The sequence below is a fragment of the Micropterus salmoides genome, unplaced genomic scaffold (genome assembly GCF_014851395.1).
Source record: "Micropterus salmoides isolate LMB-PRFRI ecotype aquatic unplaced genomic scaffold, ASM1485139v1 Ms_hic_scaffold_22, whole genome shotgun sequence".
Taxonomy (NCBI): domain Eukaryota; kingdom Metazoa; phylum Chordata; class Actinopteri; order Centrarchiformes; family Centrarchidae; genus Micropterus; species Micropterus salmoides.
The window spans coordinates 12,518,402-12,542,638 of NW_024041373.1; the positions used below are offsets into that span (position 1 = coordinate 12,518,402).

The 24,237-nt window shown below is 40.5% G+C and overlaps 1 protein-coding gene across 4 annotated transcripts in view; it reads left to right on the plus strand.

Moving 5' to 3' along the window:
* Positions 1-24,237, plus strand: part of slc35f3b (solute carrier family 35 member F3b) — a 52,634-nt gene that overhangs the window by 13,039 nt on the left and 15,358 nt on the right. The window contains exon 1 of one of the 4 annotated variants that reach the window (XM_038737528.1): positions 17,102-17,352. The exons of the other annotated variants lie outside the window; for them this stretch is intronic. Within the exon in view, the coding sequence (XP_038593456.1) occupies positions 17,277-17,352 (76 nt within the window). The 5' untranslated portion in view covers positions 17,102-17,276. Of the gene's footprint in view, positions 1-17,101; positions 17,353-24,237 lie in introns of those variants that run through there. 4 annotated transcript variants of the gene reach the window in all.

The window sequence follows — 24,237 nt, forward strand, 5'->3', positions numbered from 1 at the left end:
ATCCTTCGGTCTTGTTTCTGTCAGCTGCTCATCTTTGCTCACCAGTGTCAACCAAAGTGGTGGAGATTAACAGGGACAGAGGGGTGGGTGCAGAGGTGCATATGAGGACCTCCAATTCAGTTTTTAAAGAGTATTGTGAAAATAATCCATTTAAGTTCAGAACTGGGTATTTCTTTAGTATTTCTTGCACAAGGACACTTTGCTTGATGGAAAGCATACACATTTTGCATGCATGAACCTTATGTAATATCTGGTGGCCTCAGCTTGGTATTGTTGTTCCACAGAATAAATCCTAAAGACAATAGGACTAACTAAAATACAGCCATAATGCTTCGTTCTTAGTGCTCGCTCTTCTTGGAGTGGATATCCTCCCTGTTTAATGCCGAATCCTGTCCTGCTGTCATCCCTTTCTCCTCCTCACTCCTTTCTGCTGTTAATTAGAAATTGTGAAGTGATGACTCCTACCTCTGCGTAATTAATCTGGGGTCATCATCGTCTGTGTTGGCCACAGAAGACCAGTGCTCGGGAGCAGAGAGAGCAAAGTGTAAATGGGGTTGTGTAAGTAATTAGGAGACCTATTTGGGCATCTTGATGGGGAAGGATGAGAATCATAGCAGTTAAAACAGTGAGTGCAGACGTCATCAATATAACCATGGATCTATTTTTATTTTTTTTCTGGGGGGGGGGGCACCCTAACATGATCTTATCCCCCCCAAATAATAATAATAAAAATAATTATTAGATTTTGTTTGGGCACTAGGACCCAGAGGCAGGCTACCTTTGAGCTGCCAAGCAATGATACTACAGAGAGAGAGAGATACACACACAGCCATACAGACATGGTGAAGGAAGATTGATTCAGCACAGTGAGTGATACAGAGTGAAACTGTAAGTTGCTGTTAGTGACTGTTACTTGCTGAACTTAAGCTATGTTTACTTGAGGTAAAGGAAAGAGGATATTGGCTATGGAAAACCCTAGTGTTGATAATGTGAACGGCATTAATATTACCTATCTCTAGTAGCCTATTTCTAAACAATATCAGTCCCCATAGAATGTTGTTGTCAGTAAAAACTATATGTCATGGTGTCCCTGTTAAAGCTATTGTACCAGTATATCCTTTAATTCATTGACAAGATGGATATTGGAAGATATTTTAGGAGAGAGAGAGAAGCAAGAGATTGGCAGGGCAGCTGATATTGAGGTCAGCCCCCTCCCCAGTCTTTTAATCCTGGTGACGTCCCTGAATATAAAAGAAGAAAATGGTTGAATAAAGGAAAAAATGAAAGTCAGCTCTATCTATGTCTCAGTCCTGTAGTTTAAGCATTGGTTTGGGAGAAAAGTATCAAGTGACCCAGTTATAAAAAGTTGGGCACTGCTGTCATACCCCTGTGCCTCTTCTCCTATATCTACGAGCGCATTCTTACTCCTCTCCATTTAAGTAATATTAAACTCTCAGAAAAATATAAGCTTCATTTACCTTTTCTGCCAGCTTCGCACATCCCTACCACATTAACGCCTGTATTGCCTCTATACTCCCAGAGCAATATACATTTTTGGTGTCATACCTGGTGCATGACCGACAGCTGACCTTCTCACAGCTTTGAGGCCTGAGATGCAACAGAATCCAACACACACAGGCGTTAGTCACTATGCTTCCTTGTCAGCTGATTAAGAGGCGTTCTGATTAAGAGATGTAAAGCTGTAGCAAGAAAACTTCAAGACAGTAGATTGACACATAAGTTGGACACAGATATTTCATTCAGGAGTTGGTGGAGAGTTAAACATAAAGCACTCCAAATTAATTATAATGTTATATAGTGATTGCTAGATCTGCAAATAGGAAAATGTTAACAGGTTCACCATAAAGACTAAGGTGACATAACATTTCAGTGTTCTGTTAACAGCTTGTTCTTCTGCCCCTGATTGGCCAAAAAGAGTAATTTAATGCTGTATCAAGATTTATTAGATGGAACTGATCACATTTTCCCCTTTGACTGGCTAAATGAGCAATTGTACACGGCTGTGTGTTATATTTATTGAATTATTGAATGCTATTTTCATTTTGTTTCTGAGAATGGGATCAAATATATTGTTTCCGCACTGCTAGATTCTTGCACACTTTTGAAGAGTTTTATGGACACTGACTGTTGATGTTCTCAAACCACACAAATACATGTAAAGGCCTATAGGCAGTAGATAAGTTAATTATATTAGATTAATTAATTATAAGAATCATGAATAAATTAACTTATATTACAATGCACTTAAATGATTAATATACTGGTGCACTTTTAACAGAACAACAACCATGTAGGAGTATGTGTATGACATTTGTATCATTGTACAATGCATTAATTATCATACAGTCAGAAAATCAGAAAAAAATTGCAACTTCAAGACAATTAGCACTCACTAGTGACCAGAATTTGTCACTTTTCTACCAGCAAATCAGACCATGGGCCAGTAAACATATTGTAAACATTGAGTAAATATATTGTGTCTGTCTTTCTCTGGGGTCAATGCTCTTCTCATGAGCATTAGTCACTCACAATGTCCAGAGGCTGACAACAAAGAGATGATGACGAATTCTCCAAGTGTTTAGTCATGTTGTTTTAAACCAGATACTTTGTCCCCAAGGATACATTTATGTTGAGGAACAAATTCACAAAATGTTCCGGTAACATGAAGTCAGGCCGATTATGTTATATATTATTATATTATTATATTATTATATTATGTTATAATTATTTTGATGCTAACATTTAAAGTATGTTAGTACAATAACAATACAGTTATTGTATTGCCAGTAAACTGAGCGTTGCTGCCTATGGTTGCTGCAGATTTGTCCATTGTTCAGTGATTCTTGATAGATGATTACAACTTAGTCGATGATTAGGATATGTACTTGCTTCAGTGTGAAAAAGGCAAATCCCTATTCAAAAGTAGTTCTTTTTGTCAAAGTAAGATTTATAGCGATCCAGACTATATGCAGCAAATTGCAAGAATGCAAAAAAATGATTTCTCTTTAAAGCATATATGAAATATATAATTTTGTTGGATATTAGCTACACATTTGATTGCCCAGACAGATTTCATGATTGCATAAAACTGCAAGCTGTATACATGTTTGGCTGTCATACATAGATTGCAGTGTTTTTTTATACTGTAACTGTAAAATACAAAGTACTTAAAACTAACAAACAATGCAACCATTGACCCACTGACATTGACTGCTGTGATGCACCACACAGCATCACTTTACTGTATGAGCGTGCATGCCTGAATTACATACGGTCCAAATACAAGACTTTGCTGGTAGCAAAGATGCAAAATTGTTGAGTTGTGTAATCTGTTGTGTAAAGGAAAATGTAGATGAAAACAAAAAATAGTAAAGTGTAGTAGTAGTGACTCTCTCATAAGATCCCTTTTGATGATGCACTATTATTATCCTCATTTCTTCCCTGTATAGTCATGCAACATCTGCTCACGCCACCTTCCTATGTTGTGCACTGTTTGTCTGTTTTCATTTGTCTGACAGGCCTTTCTTCTTTTAATGTATGAACGTTTACAACAGTGTGAGAGCTGCAATCCCATCCATCAACCCATCTGCTCCTTACATGTATTCCAGTCCCATCTTCTCTGTCTTTGTTTACCCCGACTCTTGGTCTTAGTTACTTTTCTCTTCAAAGTAAATGCAGGTAGGGACTTGGAGAAGAGAAACATTTCTTCTACCCCTGCAGCAAAAATCAAAGTGAGCTCAGCATTTGACGCCTGAGATTAATTTGGAGAAGGTTTCTGTTGTCTAGGGCAAGGGAGAAACAAACAGGAGCAGCCATCCATGGTGTGTGAATAATAGTCATCATTTGGTTATGTGTTTGCTTACTAGTCAGTACGTAAGTAATGATGTAAATTTGGAAGGTATTGCAACCCTGAGCTTATTTTAAGCTTATTGTATATAACATAGTTTTTACGTATTTTGATTCACTACACTTGGGGAAAGTATATTTTTCAAGAATTGATCTCCCTTAGATGGTCCTGGCAGTCATATAGAAGCAGTTTTCACGTGTCTAGGTTTAGAGATGGCAAAGAGTTTGTGGTGGAGGAAAGGTGGGGGTTGCGTTGGTACAGCCCCCCAGGATACTGTGCTTGGTGTTACCATCAGAGGATGAGACATATTCTCTCGCCGTGCGTTAATGTTGACATTGCGCATAACTCTTCAAGGCAAGGCATATTCACTCTTTGCCTCTGACTAAAGCCTTGTGAAATATGCTTATTCACGTTCTTTGCAATATTTAGATGAGACAATCGTGTCACTACAGCCAGCAGCCTGTTAGCTTAGATAAAAAGACTAGAAAAGGGGGGAAGATCAGCTAAACTGATTCTGTAACAAAATCTTGCCAGCACCTTTAAAGCCCACTTATTAACACAGTACACCACGCTTGTCTAATCAGTACAAAAATCAAAGTGTAAAGGACACAAGTTTGATTTCACTGGGTTAATACGTCAGATGATTTCTTAACTGGTTGCCTAGACACTAAGCCCGAGAAATAGTCTGGCACATAACTCCCCATGAAACCAACTAGCCGTTGTTCAGCCTTTGTACAGATTTAAAAAAAACCAAACATAAAATGTGGTATTAGTGAGCTTCACGGGTGCTGGATTCTGTTCCCTTTAAACAGGCTAGCTGTCTTCCTCTGTTTCCAGTCTTCATGCTAAGCTAAGCTAACCAGCTGCCGGCAGTAGCTTTTTATTTACCACACAGACATGAAAGTGGCATCGATTTTCTCATCTAAATCTCAGCAAGAAAGCAAATAAACCAAAACGCATATTTTCCAAAATTCAAACTATTCCTTTAAGCAGGTGATGTGTTTCCTGATAGGACACTGATGGTGTAAACACAAGCCACTGTAAATGTGTCAGAGTGAGTTGCTTCCTGAGGGAGGTCATAAAAGCCACACAAAGTCTGAACAGATCTGTCAGAGAAAGAGGAAGAGGCTCAGAAGAACAACAACAAAGAAGACCAACTGGATGAATCTATTTGTAGATGATGGAGCATCCCACGCTGCCTCTGTAGTGTGTATAGGCTGTGATGGGCCAGCTAATTGCTGCATGAGAAAAATTATCATAAGTAAATGTTTGAAAACTGAAGGGAAGTAATCCTCACCGAAGACTGCGTGCGCTCTTTTTGGAACGTTATCTTTTTTTTCTAAGAGATTTAATTAGCGGAAATAGAAATATGGACTACAATCAGCTTATAGGTGTCACTAGTTCAAATCATAAGTGGTAAATTGAAATAGATAAGATTATACAGATGTATTGAAATTTTACTTGTTTATTTGCAGTTTCACATCAAGATCACACCTGTAAGTAGTACACTGTTGTCTAGCCGAGTCTCTCAATCTCTCATTCCATCTCATAGATTCTTGGTGTGCTCGCAGGAGGATCACTAATGACTGTGAGAGCGTAAGCAGTTGATTTGCTTATGATTTCAAAAGCCACGAGCAAGCGCATCCGACCATCTCTCTGGATCCTCACTGCATGGATTTATGGACTTCATAAATAGTAGATAGGAGAACTCCCCTGATGATGAGTTTTCATGTTGCCTGACTGTAATAGATCTAAAGTGCTCGATGCAATATATTACAAACTGTTCAAGATGATGAACAGGACATGACTTAAAAGATATTTCATGTCCCCGCTCTTGTGTACTCTTTCAGAGCTCAGAAACTGTCATAAATAAATGTTTGAGCAAAATGTCGGTTACTTTGCCATTGCAGAACCTCAACACTATAAAGTGCATTCTAGGTTTTTATGGTTTTGTAGATTCAGCTATAAAATAGAGCTGGGCAGTAAAAATGTTTAAACATCTTACAGTATAATCACAACATGATCTGATGATATTGTCAACCACAGCTCAGCTGAGTAATTAATATGTGCAGTAAAAATAGAAATCTCACCAAGCTGACATCCACAAACTACTTGTTTTGTCCTAATAGTCCCATCCATTCCAAACAGTGAGTACGAAAATCAAATCAAATCAAATTAGGATGCATCCTCTGGGGACCATGCATCTCACAAATATTCACATATAAGAAGGTAGAACTAGGAAAATGGTGGTGTTTTGTTTGAAAAATGACATCTCAGCACTTAAAATATTATTCATTGTTGTGATAATGGTTTCATCCTTACCTCTCTGTTCTCCTTAAAAAGAACATAACTTTTCTGACAGGTTTGGTTTTATGCAAAGTTTTGTTTTCCAGCTGTGTTTCCTCATACATCTGAACAGAGGAGTGAGTAACAAAGTCTCCTTTCATTTTATAGTGATTTCATCTGAAAAACACAGAGTCAGAAAATTTGGTCAGAAACACTTTTGTGCCTAATAAAATCTAACATGAGGATTTAATTTAAGTATTAAATCAAGAGGTCTGTGATGGGGCTTAAGTCAGTTCGTGAGGGCACTGATAGCCAAGGAAATGAGTCTTCTCAATGCATGTCACTGTAAGTCATTATTATAACCCCCAGCCCTCAGCGTACAAAGTATTCAACGTGGGGTCAGGAAATCAGGCAATTAAGGGAGCTGTGGACATGGATGAGAGCCGACAGCCAATGGGGGAGTGCAGAAGGAGCCAGGAAGAATGGAACCTCCTCTCCCCCTCAGGGAGCTGACTGGTTCACATCCCTCAGCCCACTACACGTACAGAACAACTTAATCACAATTCTTATTCAAATCAGTCCAATGCACAGGCCTCCATTTGACCAAGTACTTACCATGCATCTACCCTTTAAAGACAATACTCTTACAAAACTGTTTATGACGTAAATCGTATTGAGCTTTTGAAAGCTTTGATTACTGTGTTTTATCTCCAGTGGCTGGACATATCCAGTTTGGAATGTGCTTTTAATGTCTTTTGAGCAAGAATAAATGACAATTATAAATACTAATAAATATTAGTACAATTAATTAGTGAAGAGCATAGGGCTCTCATTACACTGTCTACTGTAAATAAGAGTTTTAAGTTTCTTCATGCACAGAGATTATAAAGGCTAATTTTATATCCTGTCCAGATGCTGCAAATGGACTGAAACACAGACAATACAACCTTCAGATGTACAGCACTTTTCTCCTCTTTGTCATTGTGAATTCAGGGTAATTACTGTGGAGAGCGGAGCATAATTTCAGGTGACATTTGTCACCCATGTTGCTTATACTGCACTTATAATGAGGAGACTTCCCTATAATGAGAACCGTCCTCATTGGAATGATAAATTGCTTCATTTCTGGTGATCCCATCACCGGCTGATAAAGAAAACAGCTCTCCTATGAACACTGTACCATGTGCACAGAGCTGTGCACTTACATCTTTGGAAACGCAAGGGCATCAAGTTCTATTTTTGTCAGGGATTCAGAAACTCACTGTTCACTATTTGCCCGGGTGCTCTCACTGTTTGAGGTTGGACTAAGAAGTGGAGATGAATGGGGAGAAAGAGTGTGCATTTTACACTAGTGACAACACACACACCTGCCCCTGGTCTTTTGAAGGGCCTCCAAACACCTGCTGCTCTAGCGGATGGAAAGATATGTTTGCTAGTGATCAGAAACCAGTTTGATTAGTGTTGAAAGCGACCTGGTTGAACACTTCAAAGACAGACACAGATCTGAAGCTAATGATTGTGTGATTATACAGGACAGAATGAACCTCTTCTTTCCTCTTGGCAGTCAATAAACACCTTTCCTCTGCCTCTCATACTCTCATACTGTTACTGCTCCAGCTGCCAACTGTGTTTAAGTTTCTTTCCTGGTGTTTGAACTTATTCCCTAGCTTTGAATTATTTACCACAAAAGGCAGAGTCCTATGCCCAATTTCTGTCAGTCTGCCAGCCTCAGTTATGTCCAAGCAAATAGATTCATGTCACCAATTCTCTGCCTAATTGAGGTGTAGAGTCTCAGGTGCCTTATTTTACTGTTATGCGCCACTCTCATTTATGCACAGGATGGTCATAGTTCTGTCAGCAGTCTCCATGGCATCAGCTGTAACAAAGGTGGGGATTAGATGAAGCCCTCATTTAAGGTCCCATGTCACTGGCAGGGAGACAGGCTGTTACAGTGAAAAGTGTATGAAAGGTGGCAACAGGTCCCCCATTTCCAACATTTGCATCACGATTTTGGGCCTGGTCACTGCTTAGGCTCAAATAATGTTCTTTTCATTATTAGTTTAGGTGATTTAATGAAGAGCTGCAGGATTGGCCTAGCAGTTAGCGAGGGCACCTCCAAACTGAATGTCAGAGGTTCAATCCCTTTGTGCTGACATACGTGTTGGCGCATCCTTCAGCAACATAAATAACTCCTCACTCCTTCTGTAAACCTTTTAATCACTCATTGGCTTTTCCGTTCCACATCCCAACTTGAAAGAGAGGGGGAAATAAGTTTCCTGCTTGAGGGATCAATAAAAGTATATAAAAAATTCAGGGAAGAAAATACATTCTCCGGAGCGTTGTTGAAATTCACGTTGCTGATTAACATTGCTTCTATTAATGTTAATTAACCTTGCTTAGGGTTAGCAGTTAAGTCATAAAAAAAAAAAAATTCTGCAAATGAAAGGATAAGGCTGGATTTAGACTCTAACCCAGGAAAAGACCAAAAACAGGCCGTTGTCAGTGCATTCAGGTCACTGTGGACTCACTGTAGCCTTTTGTCACCTCATTACGAAGGATGAGGCTTTGGGGGAAAAAAATCTCAAATCAAAAATTGGAGTGAGGGAGTGAGTGCCTCACAGTGTGACATAGCTCTAAAAATGGACAAGAGAGAGAGGAGAAGGTGAGAAGAGATTACAAACAGCTGCCATGCTGTTTGTTAGTATTTTCACCTGTGTGTACTTTAGTGGTGTGTATATCTGAAATCTTTTCAAAATGGTTATGTGCTTTAAAATGTGTATGTCTGGTTTTATTTAAGTCATCTGTACAGGTGGGTAGTGGGTCACATCATCACCTTTTATTGCTGCTGTCCCACTTTTGCTCCACTGCTGGGCTTCAGTATGATTTCTTGGTCAATTTTTCATCCAAACCCTGAGCAGGTGTCTTTGTGTGAAATTTTTACATGTGGTCAGAGTGCCCCCTACCGGCACAATGTAGCTCTGCAGTGTCCGGATATTGTCCCTACAGGTGTCAGTATGTTGAAGTCAGCATGAATGCACCTCATATGTACCATTTTCTTCTAGATCATTCAGCAACATATTATATAAAATGTGCCACTCGTTACATGTTGTGGGGCTCTATGTACAAATTACTTGGTGTTCTGACATAAGTGCTTGTTGTAACTGCAACAAAATGCATCATCCAAGATCTTTTCATAAATAATGTTTTATAGTACAATGGAAAAGACTACATAAAAACAAAATATGTTTGAACGTTATGCCCACACAGCTCATGAAATAGCCTGATATAAATGCAAATGCGAGAGATAGAGAAGCTTTTCGAAATGCTGCCCCCTAATTACAGCAATTTAGAACATTTTGAATAATGTTTAGCACAGCGAGATAAGTGCAGTTTAAAGAGGAGCTGCTTCAGCAAAAACAACTGGGGGCCTTTTCTATTTGAGATCCACGGACCGCTCTGAATGTTAAAAATGCATAAAATGTAGTTAAACACTGGGCAGGTGCCACATGAAAATCAAATTTACTTGCTAGTAACATATATCCTAAACTTAAAGTTAATCAGGCAATATTGCTTCCCCAGTAAAAAAAAAAACAAAAAAGATGAAATAGTCATACTGTAGCTTGGCAACAGAGGGAGCCAGCGCCATTTATTGGAGAGAATAGAGCTTGTTCTGTGGGCATCCATTGTCTTCTGCAGAAACTTCTCTCTTTAAGCAGCAGTTAGGGTGGAAGGGTCAGTTTCTTTGTTCCTGCAGTGAGTAGGAGTTAAGTAGCTTCCTTGTGGAAGATGCATTATGTTGAGACCACTGTTGTGGTGCTGTGTCTCCTCCAACCTTTCCTTGATCTCAGCTCAGACAAAATCTGTGTGGCTTAGCTGCCATAAAAGGAGACACACAAAGGAAAATCACTAAGGAAATAATAAAAGCACAAAATGAGTACATGTTAATTTTTCTTCATTAGTGTCTATAGTTTATTAGATTTATTTTACAGGTAAAAAAAAGCATTGTGATCTATAATATACAAATAAGACAGGAGGTGATATGTTTCCTTTTAAGATGGGCTCCAAGGACATTTCCTAAAGATAAGATTCACCAGCTGTCTCCAATTTGCCTGCGTGTCAGGTCCAATTTTGTACCCCTCTTGTTTGGCATTACTGTGTCAGGTACTGGTCAAAATCATCAGTTAAAGCATCCTTGCTCACATGTCCTACAGTGTGCAGGGCCCTGTACTGGACCACAGCCTCTGGGCCTGCCTGCACATCTGCACCACTGAGAAAACTTCAACACTTCACATTTTGTGGCTCTGAAACAGCCTTCATTGAAGAGGAGAAACGTGCTGTCTGGGGCTGATTCCTCCAGTGGGATGCAAATTTAATGGAGACTCACTCTTCCTGATTAAGCATGGCCCACCAGGGTAGAGCGTGATTATAAGGGCTATCACTAGGTATTACAACTTGACGGCATTTAATAGATGCTGCTGGACTTTATTAGCTGTGGTTGTAATTAAGAGGAACTCCCACATTACTTTATTTGAAAGTGGCAGCCAGTCTAGCACTTTCTGTCTCCCTTCTAGACAGCTCTCTGTTTTGAGTGGGAGGTTATAAGCTCTCAGACTTATGTACTCTTCTCAAGTTCCCAGTCAGACTATTTATTTGTGATTTCCTTAGCCAGCAGATGTAGAAAGGTACTGAATGTAATCTAGAGGCGAATGCATTAGTTGATTAATCAACCAGCAATAAATTAATTGTAGCAATTTTAATAATCGCTTAATTGTCAAAAGCCATTTTATCAGAAAACTTTTATTGGTTCCAATTTCTCAAATGTGAATACTTTGCTGACTTTTGCTTGAATTAGTCAACTTTTCATTAATTGAATAGGCCTACTGGAGGCTGATCTTGCATCTCTTAGCATATCTTAACTGCAAACAAAGACATAAAAAGGTGAGTTTGTGAGAGAAGTAAAAGTTTAAATTCCCTCTTTCTTTAATGCAGTGTTGGTTTGTTTATTTTCAGGGGGTTGCCTATATACTGCCAATCATTGTGAACAGCAACATCATCAGAAACTCCAGCAAATCCCATGGAGTGAACAATCGCTGTTTATATCATCACACCACATGTAATTTCATGCTACTTTCCTGGAGAGAATATATATTAAGATAATGCACAGAGGTATTAATTTATCTCCAAACAACATGAGGTTGATTTGCAATCATTTTGATGAGTATATTTGATGTGGAATCTCTCTTACAAAAACATCAACCTACAGTGTATGTTAATGTAATCAGTATTGTTGCAGTTATCACAGCATTTTTAAGTGTAAGATTTCACATGTGTATTGATCTTTCTCCCTGCTCCACCCCAGGGGAACCCGCTGAGGCAATTAATCTACCCTGCTGTTGGTTGCAGTACCTTGACAGACGCTTCTTGCTTCCACAGATGAGCTATGTCTGCTCTGAAGATGTATAGGGCAAAGGCAGAGGAAAAGTTAATATGACTTGACCTTTCTGGTACTTGAAACAAGCTGTTATTTAGGACGTCATGCCACAACCTGCCACTCTTCCTTTCTCACACCTGGGAGTTGTTATTAAGTGTGTGGGGCAGCGAGGTAGACTCCTTTTCAGTTTTGTAATGAACCCTCAGCACTCATGTTTACAGCTCTGCTACCTGTTTTTCATGCTGATCAGGGGCCAGCACTGACCTGGACTGGAACAGTGGAAGGAGGGTTGGTTCGGAGAGGATAAAAAATGCACTTACTTTTTTCCAGAGGGAAGCAAGCACTGAAATTAGTTAGTTTACTTGAAAGACAACACTGCCAATAGTTGATATTAATATTAACTGCACCATTAATATTCATTGTAGTATTAAAATTAAATGACCAGTTTTAATGTTAGTGTACATAGTCTCATCTGCTTTACTTGTACTGAAAAAGCTGGGAAAAGTTTGCAAAAAGTAACCTAAGAAAGAAGAGTCCACAGCTATAGCTCCTTTGTGAGTGCTGCTTTGAGTTGAAAACTAACTTTAGCTTGCTAACATTCTGACAATGACGATAACATGCTGATATTTGTTTACCCATTTCACCATATAAGTTAGTATTCAAACATTTGCTAATTAGCGCAAAACATGAAAGTGGACCTATTTGGACATAAATGACAAATTAGAACTTTGCACTGATTATGGCGCTAAATGAAAAGTTTAGCAATTTATACAAATCATGCACAATAATTCCTGGCAATCCATCCAGTAGTTGTCAAGACATCTCACTCAAAACCACAAATCATCCTCGTGTTTGCGCTAGAGGAAAAGTCAGGGATCACTTGTCACTGGATACAGCTGGAAATCACCAATTGAATGAGCAGTTCGATGGTAGATTTTGAGATATATCACTGGATAAGAATAAGTTTGAATCCAGCAAGCACTAAAGGAAACATTAGAGGAAAGTCATTATCCTCTGGAGACCATGGATATTTGTGAAAAAATAAAATAAAATACAAACCATCCAATAATTGTCGAGACATTTGACTTAAAACTGAAAATGTGAACGTTGTGCTGGCACAAGAGGAAAAGTCAAAGGGTTCCAATGTCGCTGACTGACATTGGTGTCCCTGAAGCCAAACTGCTAGCATGGCTAATAGCATAGCAGCATTTTAACATTTTCTTGAATGGACATTTGACACATATCTCACTGATTATGCTTATTTTCATTCATGTAACATAAACATATAATGCTTTTGTGGCCCTCCTGAACAGATCATCTAAAGAGTAACTGTTCTCATTTTAACCACTGCTGTTGTGATTCATTTTTATTTCCACATGTTTTGAATGCACATTTTAAGTAGATAAATCTGACTTTTGATAACTCACAGATAAATTACAGTATAAATTATCCACCTGCATGGACCTGCTTATGGTCATGGACTGCAAGAGCCTCTAAGCTTTCTTATTTTCAGCTGAGTAAGGCTTACTTTAAGTGGTTGTTATTGGGGTTAGAAAAGGAAATGATTTAGCTTAAGTCAGGATTGGCTGTGTAATTGAACAGGAAACGCCAATAACATATCTGTTAATGTTTTGGCAAAAAGGCAACTACAACAGCTCAGACACAAGCTGCTGTACACAAATTAAGCCGACATGTTTACTCACATTGGGGCTGTTTGTTAATTGAGATCAGACAGCAGGAAATCATTTACTCTTGCACACACCTTTTAGCACTCCAAGTCAGTCATCTTTCACTATCAAGTGATCCATGTGGTCTGATTTGCAGCTGAGGCACCTTTTTACATAATCAATAAAATGTTTTTCTCCATCCCACCCCACTCCATAGGATTACATTGAACAGCTGATTTGTAATTGTGAAAGAGGTGAATACATGATGTATCAAGTAAATACAAATAGATATCCAGCATTGGTCTCCTGATAAAATTAGTGTTACCTCCTTTTGTATGAATGAATTGTAGTGCATAGTCCCTGGAGGATAAGCTTTGCACTCATTTCTTATCATAGTGTTTTTTGCTGGCTACCGGGACACATTTTATCAGGTATCTCTCTCTTTCTTGAATAGCCACCTCAGTTGTTTCAAGTACCTGACAGCACCATTGCTTGGAATGCCATATACCTTGATGTCTTCAATAGTTGCATTTATTTTGTCCCAGAAAAGCTTCATATGAAGCATTTCCATGTTTGGTTGATTTGACCATCCGTAGGAACATCATAGCCGCACTGATTGGTGCAGTTAAAGATGTTTGACTTGAAAATGGCTACTGCAGCTTCCATCAATATTCAGCATGAATAAACATTGCCGAACCTTTTTACACTTCTTATTGCTCATGCACATGTATCCCTATTCACATACATTATGTGCATCTGTGTTACAGAGAGAGAGAGTTGTCATGTGGTGTCTCAGAGCATGGACTGGTTTGATCCTCCTCCGTATTTGCAGATAAAAGTCTATGAGTCACTGACTGGGATCTTTTAATGATCTCACCCGCTCCACCTATTTCCACCTCCCTGTCTTTTCTATCAATAATAGCATGTGCACTGTGACTGAATCTTCTTGTTCTCACCATATAAACTACTGAAAACTGACATGATTAATTCCCAAAGAAAGCTGGCAGCTGCAGAGCCCAAATGGGGCTCACACACACACACACACACAAATTGTGTCTTTCACTGTGACACACACCAATATAACTCACAGTTGACATGTTTAGAATGTTTATCCATCAAGCATCCTGTGCTGCTCTTTTAGTTAGTTCACTGTGAGTTCTTGCACTTCATCAGTTAGCCCCCATCCACTGTTTCTGACATTTTCCATTTTCTAACCCAAACACAGGAGTGGGAAGTGATGGAAAATAGTAAAGGTTCCAGTGGATTTGGTTGCTGAGGGACTTCAGACTGGGTCTGGGCAGAGTGTTTTTAGAGCTCCCTGTCCTAGTTAGGCAGGGCAGGGGATTCTTGTTTGAGTGTGAGGTAGAGTATAAGCAGTGAATAATTTAGTGCAGCTTCCTTTGGGCATGCTCACCCTCTGCTACTTTTACACACACACATGCAGAGCCACTACAGACACACTACACACATGTATGTCTTTGAAATCATTAATGAGGGTCAGAGGGACAGCGGAGGCATTCTTGGATCAATACTGAGCACTTCAACTTGTACCACTGACAGTGATCTGCTCCCCTCTCATGTATTATCTGTTGGTGTATAATGGCTTCTCAGGAGGGAAACACAAGGGCCATGTAGAAGGACATGATACAGATATATACAGAAAGAGTGTCAGGCGCAATTTCAGTTGACCAGCTGCTACCACAGAGTGAGTTGGACAGCTCAAAGTGTAATGAAACTCGATGGGAAGCTCTGAATTGTCACTTCAGGTTTCAAAACCAGTTTCTGCAATTGGTAGAAAAGCGTAACAGACAAGTCACTGCTCAGCAATGCACCTGGGCACCTCTCACTCACCTCAAGGATGAACCTGAAAATGTTACCTCCACTTCACCACTTCTACCAGAACAATTTGAAATGTGATGGCTTTGGCAAAGTCAAAGAGAGGACATGTAAGGGGTGATGGGAAGCTGAAAGCTATCAGGACTGTAACTCAGGTCAGTCAATCAGCTGGAATTTACTTAAATACTTACTAACAATAGCTGAATCTGAGCAGCAAAGATAAAGACTGCTCATGGCAATTAATTTAGGACATTTCTCTTATAGTTAATTGGTGCACAACACTAATTGAAGTTGCCTAAAGTCATCAAGATTTTGCAATATTTTCTGATCCAATACAGCAGATCGGTATCAGTCCAGATACCAGCCTGTAGACCAGGAATTGGCCATGACATGATCCACATTAAACATAGTTTATTTTTTGTTAAAGTCATTATAAAACTCTGTGTTTCTGCTATCATTTTCTTTCATTCAGTTATGTGTAAACAATATAGAAATGCGTCCAATGAATTCTACACAGTGCAAGTCAAGTCAAATTTATTTAAAGTGTAAAAAATCAAATGGATTCCTGAACCCAAGCAGGGGTCTGATTCCACAGCCAAGGTGCCTGATGGCTAAAGGCTCTACGTCTAGAAACCCTAGGCACTACAAGTAGCCCTGCATTTTGGGAGCGCAGTGTTCTAGTGGGGCAGTATGGTGTAAGGAGTTCTTTCAAATAAGATGGAGCCCGACCATTAAGGGCTTTTAAGGTTTTATTAATTAATTAATTTGGGGAAATAATGCACTGGTATTGGATCAGTATACTACTCTGCATTGTCAGAGAGCCCGAGTTGAGGTACCAGTACAGAAAACGCTGGATGGGTGCCCCCTAATCTTTCTGTGTCAATTAAAGACAATTTGTACAACACTGCAAACCCTGACAATTAGACAACACACACACACCAATCATGCAGTAGAATAAATCAGTCTCTATTGTCTACATTTTATTATGCTAATGACATGAGAATATTATCAGAAAAATTATTCTTTATTATTATTATTCATTATTCTTGGGGATTACAAATAACTGTAACCATATCCTCTTTATCAAACCCACTTCAAAAGAAAAGAAAAAATAAGAAAAGAAAACAATGAGTAATGCTGAATATTTCAATGTGTCATCAAAACCACACCTTAAAAAAGTGTCTTCTTGCTATAAACTGACTTTTCAAAAATAATTGTGGATGATACAATTTCTTCACTGAGAGCATAAAGTTAACTTTAAATCACACCCACACCTTAACACATTACAAACACCGCTATGCCAAATGATACATGCGCACTGTATCGCCTTGAGGTACATTTTCAGGAAACATCTTGTCTTTAATTCCATAACCAGCACCTTGATTAAATTCTTTAAAATCTATTTGCTAATCTTAAAGGCGATTCATATCATTATAGCAATAAGAGGATAATCAGGAAACACAGGTTACAATGAATAGGTTGTAGCCTATTGCAAAGTGGGGTCTGGGGACCTTCAGTGAGCCTTAATTGCGGAGATTTAAAGAGGACCACATTTACAATTAGTTCGTTTCATTATAATTTAATTCACAAGAAACCACTCCAGTTAGAGTGTTTATAGGTAATACACCCCCACGCCGCACTCTCAACTTAACTGCATTGGTCCCATCGTATCTGTCACACAGTCCGTTTATAGACTGGAGTTTGCCTGCGCGCTGCAGGTCAATGCCACCGTTCAGCCAGTTTCACGCAGAGCTTCCTTTGCCCCGGAGAGACCACGGCCACGGGGGGTAGGGGAGGACAGCCGGGCACGCCTGCATCGGGATCAGGGGCGGGGGTGTGGGTAGTGGGTGGTGATTGTGATGCTGTAAGGGGGACTGATGGATGTGTGACGTTGGCGAATTGCAGCAATTGCCAAACTGTGCGTGAGGCGTGAGGAGAGACCAGCCAGGACGCACTGGATACAGCAGATTTGAGGAGGGAAGGAAAGTGGAAGAAGGGGGTGGGGGGACGCGACAGAGGTCGGGAAAAAATCATCAACAGGGAGTTGGATGGACGCGAGGGGACAGAGAGCAGTAGACCGGCTCTAGAAACATCCAGGGTCCCATCAAGAGGTCTGGTGTCTGCACCAAATCAGCTTCAGGGATGTAGTCGAAGCGGTTTAGAGCTCAGCCCATCCGAGCTCATCATCATGAAGAAACACTCCGCAAGGGTTGCCCCGCTGTCCGCCTGCAACAGTCCGGTGCTCACCCTCACCAAAGTGGAAGGTAGGGGGGAGTTCATATACATTTCGACCGCCTGCAATCCCGTAAACTGGGTCTGTCTGTTGGGCAGCGTGCTGATTTTTCACAGAATACTATAGAAGCATCCTTCTGTTGAGCTGATGGAGAGAGGACTTCAGCTGAAATATCCCTCTACAGACGTGGATCAACTTTAGAAAATCTTACCGCGAGCAAGATCATACAACACGGAAATCAATCAAGCGCGTAACTTATCGTTAAATCTCTGATGCCAATACAAACAATTTGACACCTTACAGCATCCTACTCAGTGGGCTGCATATAAATGCCGCCTAATGCACTCAGAATGTAATCGCATTATCTATTTATTATTTTCTTTCACCGAAATAGACAAGTATTCTCCAAATTTGTTATTTGCGCATTGATTTTTTTTTAAGCACGACTCATGCTGTCCTCATGAACGCCATGCTAAATGCACAGGTCCATAGGGAGGATCTCAAGTTGTTATTGCAGCAGGGATTCCCCTCTCACTCTCTCTACCCTCCACCCATCACAAGAGTCACAGCTAAAATACCAGGGAATCACAGTCAGAGCAGCTGGGACATGAACCCAGCAGTAAACATGTTAATGATCCGTTAAATGCTCTGTCAGAGTGCTCTTCAGTCTGCCTGTAGTGGCTTCATGGTGGATCAGGGTCTCCCTGCCTTGTCTGAGAGATCCTCTGATCTGCAGGAGCACAATTAGGAAAATTGACATTTCCTGCTGAGTAAATGAAGGGATAACTCCTCTCCGGCTCCTGTGTATGCGTGCGTGTTGCTGCATCACTCCCAGCACACCTGTCCTGATTTCTTGACCAAGCATAGCTCTCTTCGTGACTGTACAGTACGCCTCCTCTGATGTTCTCCTCAGCCTCATGCTTGTGCAAAGGAGCGATGTTATGCATTTCTTAATCTACCCCTCAGCACAGAGCACTGCTGAATATCATTGTGTTTGGCAGAACACTGAATTGGCTGCTGATTTCACACCAGTTTAGCGCTGTGCATCTGAAGTAATCCCTTGTATATTTGCATCTCTCCTGCATTCTTAGTGTACATTTATCCCTACAACCTCATTATTTAATTTTTTTTGGCACAAGTAAAACACACGTACACATGTCATAGTATATGAAAATTGTGGTTATGATGACTTACAGGGAAAATTTCTGTTTGATCAGCTTAATGTTATGTTAGGAGATGGTCGCTGGTAGCTGTACTTTGTGCAGTGCAGTGAGGTAGTGCTTAAATGAACACTGATGGCGACCGATATACTTGTGACACCACAGCAAGCGGAGTTATTTTGCCAAAATGTCAGTGTAACTAAAGAAAAAGCGGTTTTCAAGTTATAATTAATACAAAAGTTAATTCTGAAGACAATAATATAACTACTTGTGACACAGTTTACTTCTTATTGTCTGTTACAGAAGTTTTGGGAGTCAGAACTTCCGCTGCAGAGCTTGCTGACTAAAACTTGTCAGTGAAGCTTAACTCTCTATGCTCCTATTGTTTGGGATTTCACAGTCTGCAGTCTGGGGTATTAATGGGGGAAATATATGAAAAATTCTTCATTATTCATAATTTATGACTAGACAAGCTGCTTGAATATGAAATAAATATGCATGTGTTTTTATATGTACACAGCAGAAAATGAACTAACTAACTAAGATGCTGGAGCTGTTTAAACTGTGTTGCATATATTCAGTCACTGTAAGGCATCCTGGATAACCTACGAATAATCACTGCTGCTGGGTAACCAACGATTTTAAGCTTATTAGTGTGAATGTCAGCTCAGAATATTTTATTATCAGAATAACTCAGATGGTGGGCTGTTATTTGACAAGCTTCTGTATACAGAATTAACAAAAGCTTTGCTGTGAGACGAGGCCACGAATGGAGAAAGGATTGTAAAATGTGTAAGTATGTATGTGTGTTTGTTTGTGTTGAGGGTGACACAGTATTGTAAATTGTTGAAGGGAGTCGTAGCTGTAGAGTTTATGATGTGAGCGTTCGGCTCCCTGTTTCAGCAGCTGCTTTGAAGGAAGAGGGAATCACAGGGGGCCACAGCAGATCAACACACAGCTTTTCTGAGACTCTGCTGTTTATGTAACACCCGCTCTAAAACCTCTGCTCTCTTCACTTCAACAACCTGCGCCGACTGTCAAAAACATTTTTTTTTTTTAGTCTAGGATCTTCAGTGGTCTTTTTTTCTCCTTTTTTGTGTCCAGTTATCATCCACAGTGCCAGACTGTGGAGATGTTGTGACATATTCGTTGCAAAACAAAATGAAGGAGTCTAATTTGCTCGGCTTCCTTCATTTGGTGGCGTCACTAGATCACCAACATTTTCTTCAGGAACTATCAAGTCAGATGCAGTCAGACTTTGTGCTTTGAGGTAAAGGCGGGACCAATCAATTTTGACATCAGACTTAGTGGTACAATCCTCACCTCGAGACTAGTAACACACAGCCAGAATCATATGTTCCTTTAATGCTGCTTGATTTTGTTTTGTAACAAAAGTGGGAGTCTACTGCTGTCTCCTACAGCCACAAGTTTAATTCACTGTCTTCATCTGGAGTATTTACCTCTTCCTTTTATGTGTTCTCCTGACAAACGCACCCAAGCAGCATCCCATGGATGATAATTATTGATTTCTCTTAATGTGTTTCCAGTGATGATGTCTGTGTTGTCCCTGTGTCAATGGGGTAAGAAGTTCATAAAAGTCCCTTTAATCTCTGTAATTTCATTACACGCTTTGAAACAGAACAGGCATCTTTTAAAAGCGATTAATCGTATGCGTCCCCCCAGGATGCTGGTCATATTTCACTGCTGTTATGGGCACACTGAGCCTTTCCCTGGGGCTCAATACGCATTGACCACAGGTTACTGTATATCATTAGAATGATAGCAAATTATAACTGTGCACACACATAAGAAGAGGTTTAGATCACAATGTACAGAATAATGAACTAATTTATCATAGTGTTGGATTTTCAGTGTTTTCTAGAGAGCAGCATTATCAGGGAGATTTTCTTGTGGACTGTCATTTACACAAGCCGCAAAAACCTCAGTACGGAAATGAGGCTACATCTGCCAAAACAAAGGTGAAACATGCACATCTGTGTGTTTGACCTGCATCAGTGTTAAAAAATCACCGGAAGCAGCGTTGACCTTAATGTCAGTGTTTACTTTCCAAGCTCCATTAAAATGTTATGTCTTACTTTCATCCTTTGAATGTAACTGGAGCTTTGGAGGCCGTCAGAGGAGTAAAAGTGAGGCTTCTCCTTCAGTCTACATTCATTTTAAAAGCAAGTGAAATTGGCCTTTCTTGCTTGATAAGTGTGCTATGAATACTCGACAGGGCTTTTATTTTATTAAGAGGCCAAGCTTTTGCTCAGGTTTATCAAATGCAGAGTGCGTGTGCAGAGAAAGCTTTCAGTTATAATTAATAACATGTCATTGGAGAGATGTAAAGTGTTAAATTCATTCATTGTGTGTGTGTATTTCATAGGAAAATGCCCTCTGTAACACTGTAGTAGTGTTTCATCGTTGAGCAAAATCCTCTGCAAAAATGTGTAAAGAGGAAGCTCTGAACTCTAATCCGAAATTGAGGGAGTTGATCCGAAAGCTTTCTTCAGGGTGCAGTAAGGCTGCCTGTCCTCTCCAAATGTCTAATGCAGCCAGTACACCAGACGGTACAGTTGTGGTTTGCCTAAAGGGCTAATTATTACAAAGCTGAAATAGCAAAATATTTCCACCATCCTTACAGCAGTTGTAGCAATAGCAACCAGAGAGAGGATAGTGTCAGCAAAAACGTGTGCTGTGTGCTTCAGTGCTGTTCATCTGTGAAAAAGACTTAGTTGGCAGCTCATTCAGAATCTAAATCTTGTTTGATAAACTTCCTTTATCTTTTGATGTCATTAAAAACCATTCAGTCATCAAACTGTAAGGGTCATTTTACACCAGTGACGTAACGGGAAGGTTAAGATGTAAGTGAGGCTTATGTGAGTCTGACAGAGTCCCTGCCAATGGCTGTGGGTTGCAGGGAGAGAGAAAAACCGCTGTTTGGGCAGACACTCAGTGTACACCTACGGTGGTTGCCTATTCATTACTTCAACAGGGACGCTGTGGCTAATCTTTTAAGTATTGATTTGTAACAGAAAGTGCTGGGACTCTTGCCAGTCTGTTAAACTCCAGGTCCATCACACTATATTCACTGCTGTAAGGGACTGCAAGAGAGAGGGAGGGATGCTTCAAAACTGGGAGATCTACTGTTGGGCAGTGTACCCTGTGACAAATATGAGTAATTGCTATTCCTCTGCTGTAACACACAAACACACTCTGGCCTGCCTGCACCAGTGTTTTGTCGTGTCACTAACCAATGAGGCATCATTGGGCCACAGCAGTGACCTGTATCATGAGCATCTGTTGGACCAGCTGGGTCAGAGCAGTGATAAACAACAAGTTTGCTACTCACAGAGGAAGTTCGCTCCGTTGTCCTTTGAGGTTGAAGGAGAAACCAGTTGGGAATTAAGGAGAGCAGGATCAGTAACAGTCGTCCCGCCCTTGTCTGCCCTCCTGGGCCTTTGTACCCTCAGCCCATGTGGTCCCACCCATCAGCTGGTTGACGCAGCAGGGTGTGTTTTCCGCCTGTCTCTCTGTTGTGTTATTGAGTGGGACAGGCTTGTTAGATGAGCTTGCTCTGGTGTGTTGAACGGCCTCTCTAACTGACAGCTTGGTCAGGCCATACTGCCACAGCCAGGTATCACAGACACCCACTGTCTGTCAGATGTGGAGATTACAAAGACAGTGACTGCTGTCTGTCTGTGTGACCGCCTGTCTGCCAGGAAAAAAACTACCATCTCTCTCTGTCCAATGTCTAATGTCATATTTGTAGGTTATAGTTCATAACAAATTCCTATAAATTGTCTTACTTTTTAAACCATTAGAGACTCAGACTTTGACTTACATGTCAGAAATGACAAACCAAATAAGTCAACATGGGATTGAAGGATTTATTTTTATTAGGAGCACTGATGCAATGATTGATGTTGTGTGACAGCCACAGATGAGTTTAAAGATGAACACACATTTTGCATTTCTATCTTACATTTGTACAAAGAAATTTTAAAAAAAATCTATATCATTATAACCAAAGGTAAACTTATGGTATTAAAGCTGTTTAATATGAACTGTGTAAACAACGCTTAGTCAAACAAGCACTGTAATGCTTGATTATGAGCATGACGGAATGAATAAGTTGCACCAGTCAATTCATATTCATCACCGAGCAGTGACCCAGCAGAAAGTAAGACAAGGAGAAGAGTTCCTCTGAAGTGTGTATTGGTGATTGATCTGTTTACCCTCTTGAATCACTGGGGCAGAGCGCTGCAGAGCACTCTTACTACCACAGAGGTGTAGCCAAACAGACAAACCCCCCTTACTTCAGTGTCTCCAACTTAGTTGAGATCCCAGCGAAGCCCTCCCGACAGTTGTATGGCCACCCTGACAAACCAACCTAAGCCTGATGCTATCGTCCCTGCTGCCTGCTGGGATCTTTGTTCCTGCCCTGGGAGTAGCAGGGCAGAGAGAGTGGTGGATGGTGAGGGTGGTGGCCCGTTCAGGGAGCTAGCGGTGTCTTTCTCGGGCTTGTCATGGCCAGGTTCTGTGAAGTGTGAGAATAGGCAGTCAGGCAGGGCTCTGCTGGCACGTTTGGGATTTGCAGCTATCAGCAGGAGAGACCTGCACTGCAGAGTCTTGGAGGGGGAGGGAGGAGAGTGGTAGTGAGAATGAGGCTGGTCGGGAAGCAGGGAAGCATGGACTGAGATGGAGGAAAAACTGGAAAACTGGCTACTTAATGGCCAGATAAGTCTCAACACCAATCGCAGTGCTTCGACCCTACTGGGATTAGGACATATATTCGATACTCCGCCTATGAGGTGCTCCGCATACTAAAACACTAAAGGCTGACAAATGAACATATGAGAAAAAAAAATGTATTTACTGTGCCTTTAGTGGTTAAGAGGCTGATTCTGCTACTGATTTTTACACAGGTGGAGAAGTACCACCCAGAACATGTAGAAGTTTCTCCTAAAATGTTAATTAAGGAGAAAAGTATTGTATGGTTCTATGTAAAGACCCGGGAGGGCTGTTGATAAATGCTTTTGACCCTTTCTGTACTCTTGAGAACCACCTTTACCTGTAAATATTGAATTCCACGGTGTTCGTAAGCCCTTGATTGTGAGTGGTTGGGATGAATACATTTGAAGAGGCAGCAAGGAGAAGCCATATACGGCTGTCAGAGTTGATCCAAAGCTGGTCCTACAAGGATGCCAAACTCTTTCTTCCTGCTTCCAGTGATTTCACAGATGTCTGTTAGGTTCATTTAAGCACATTTGGACAGAGAATGTGTTGTTGAATGAGTGGAGATATTTTCATCTAGTGTTAAATTAACCATCTTTGCCAAAAGTCAGCCGCTACTAGCCCTAATCTGCCCTAATCTGTTTTGGTATGAAAAAGGCTGGAGTATTTAAAAAAAAAAAATCACTAAATCAAGCCAAAGGTTGCGTTGCAAGCTTTTCTTTGGGTCACGGGCTGACCTTGACGGTTGACATCGGATACCTTGACGGTTGACATCTGATTACAAACTGTTAAGGCTCAGAGCTTTCAGTTAATCATTTAGAAGTTACAGAAGGAGACTCTTTCTTGGTGTTTCAGTCATGGTAATTATGGCTTCAAAAGTCATTAGCGTAGGAGCCTTTATACCTCGCTCAGCCACTTCACTGACCCAGCTCTCTCACGCAGATGAGTTCAGCCGTGTTTCATATTGTTCATCACTGGCAGACAATGTTGATTCAGTATCATTAGTCCCCGTCAGGCTA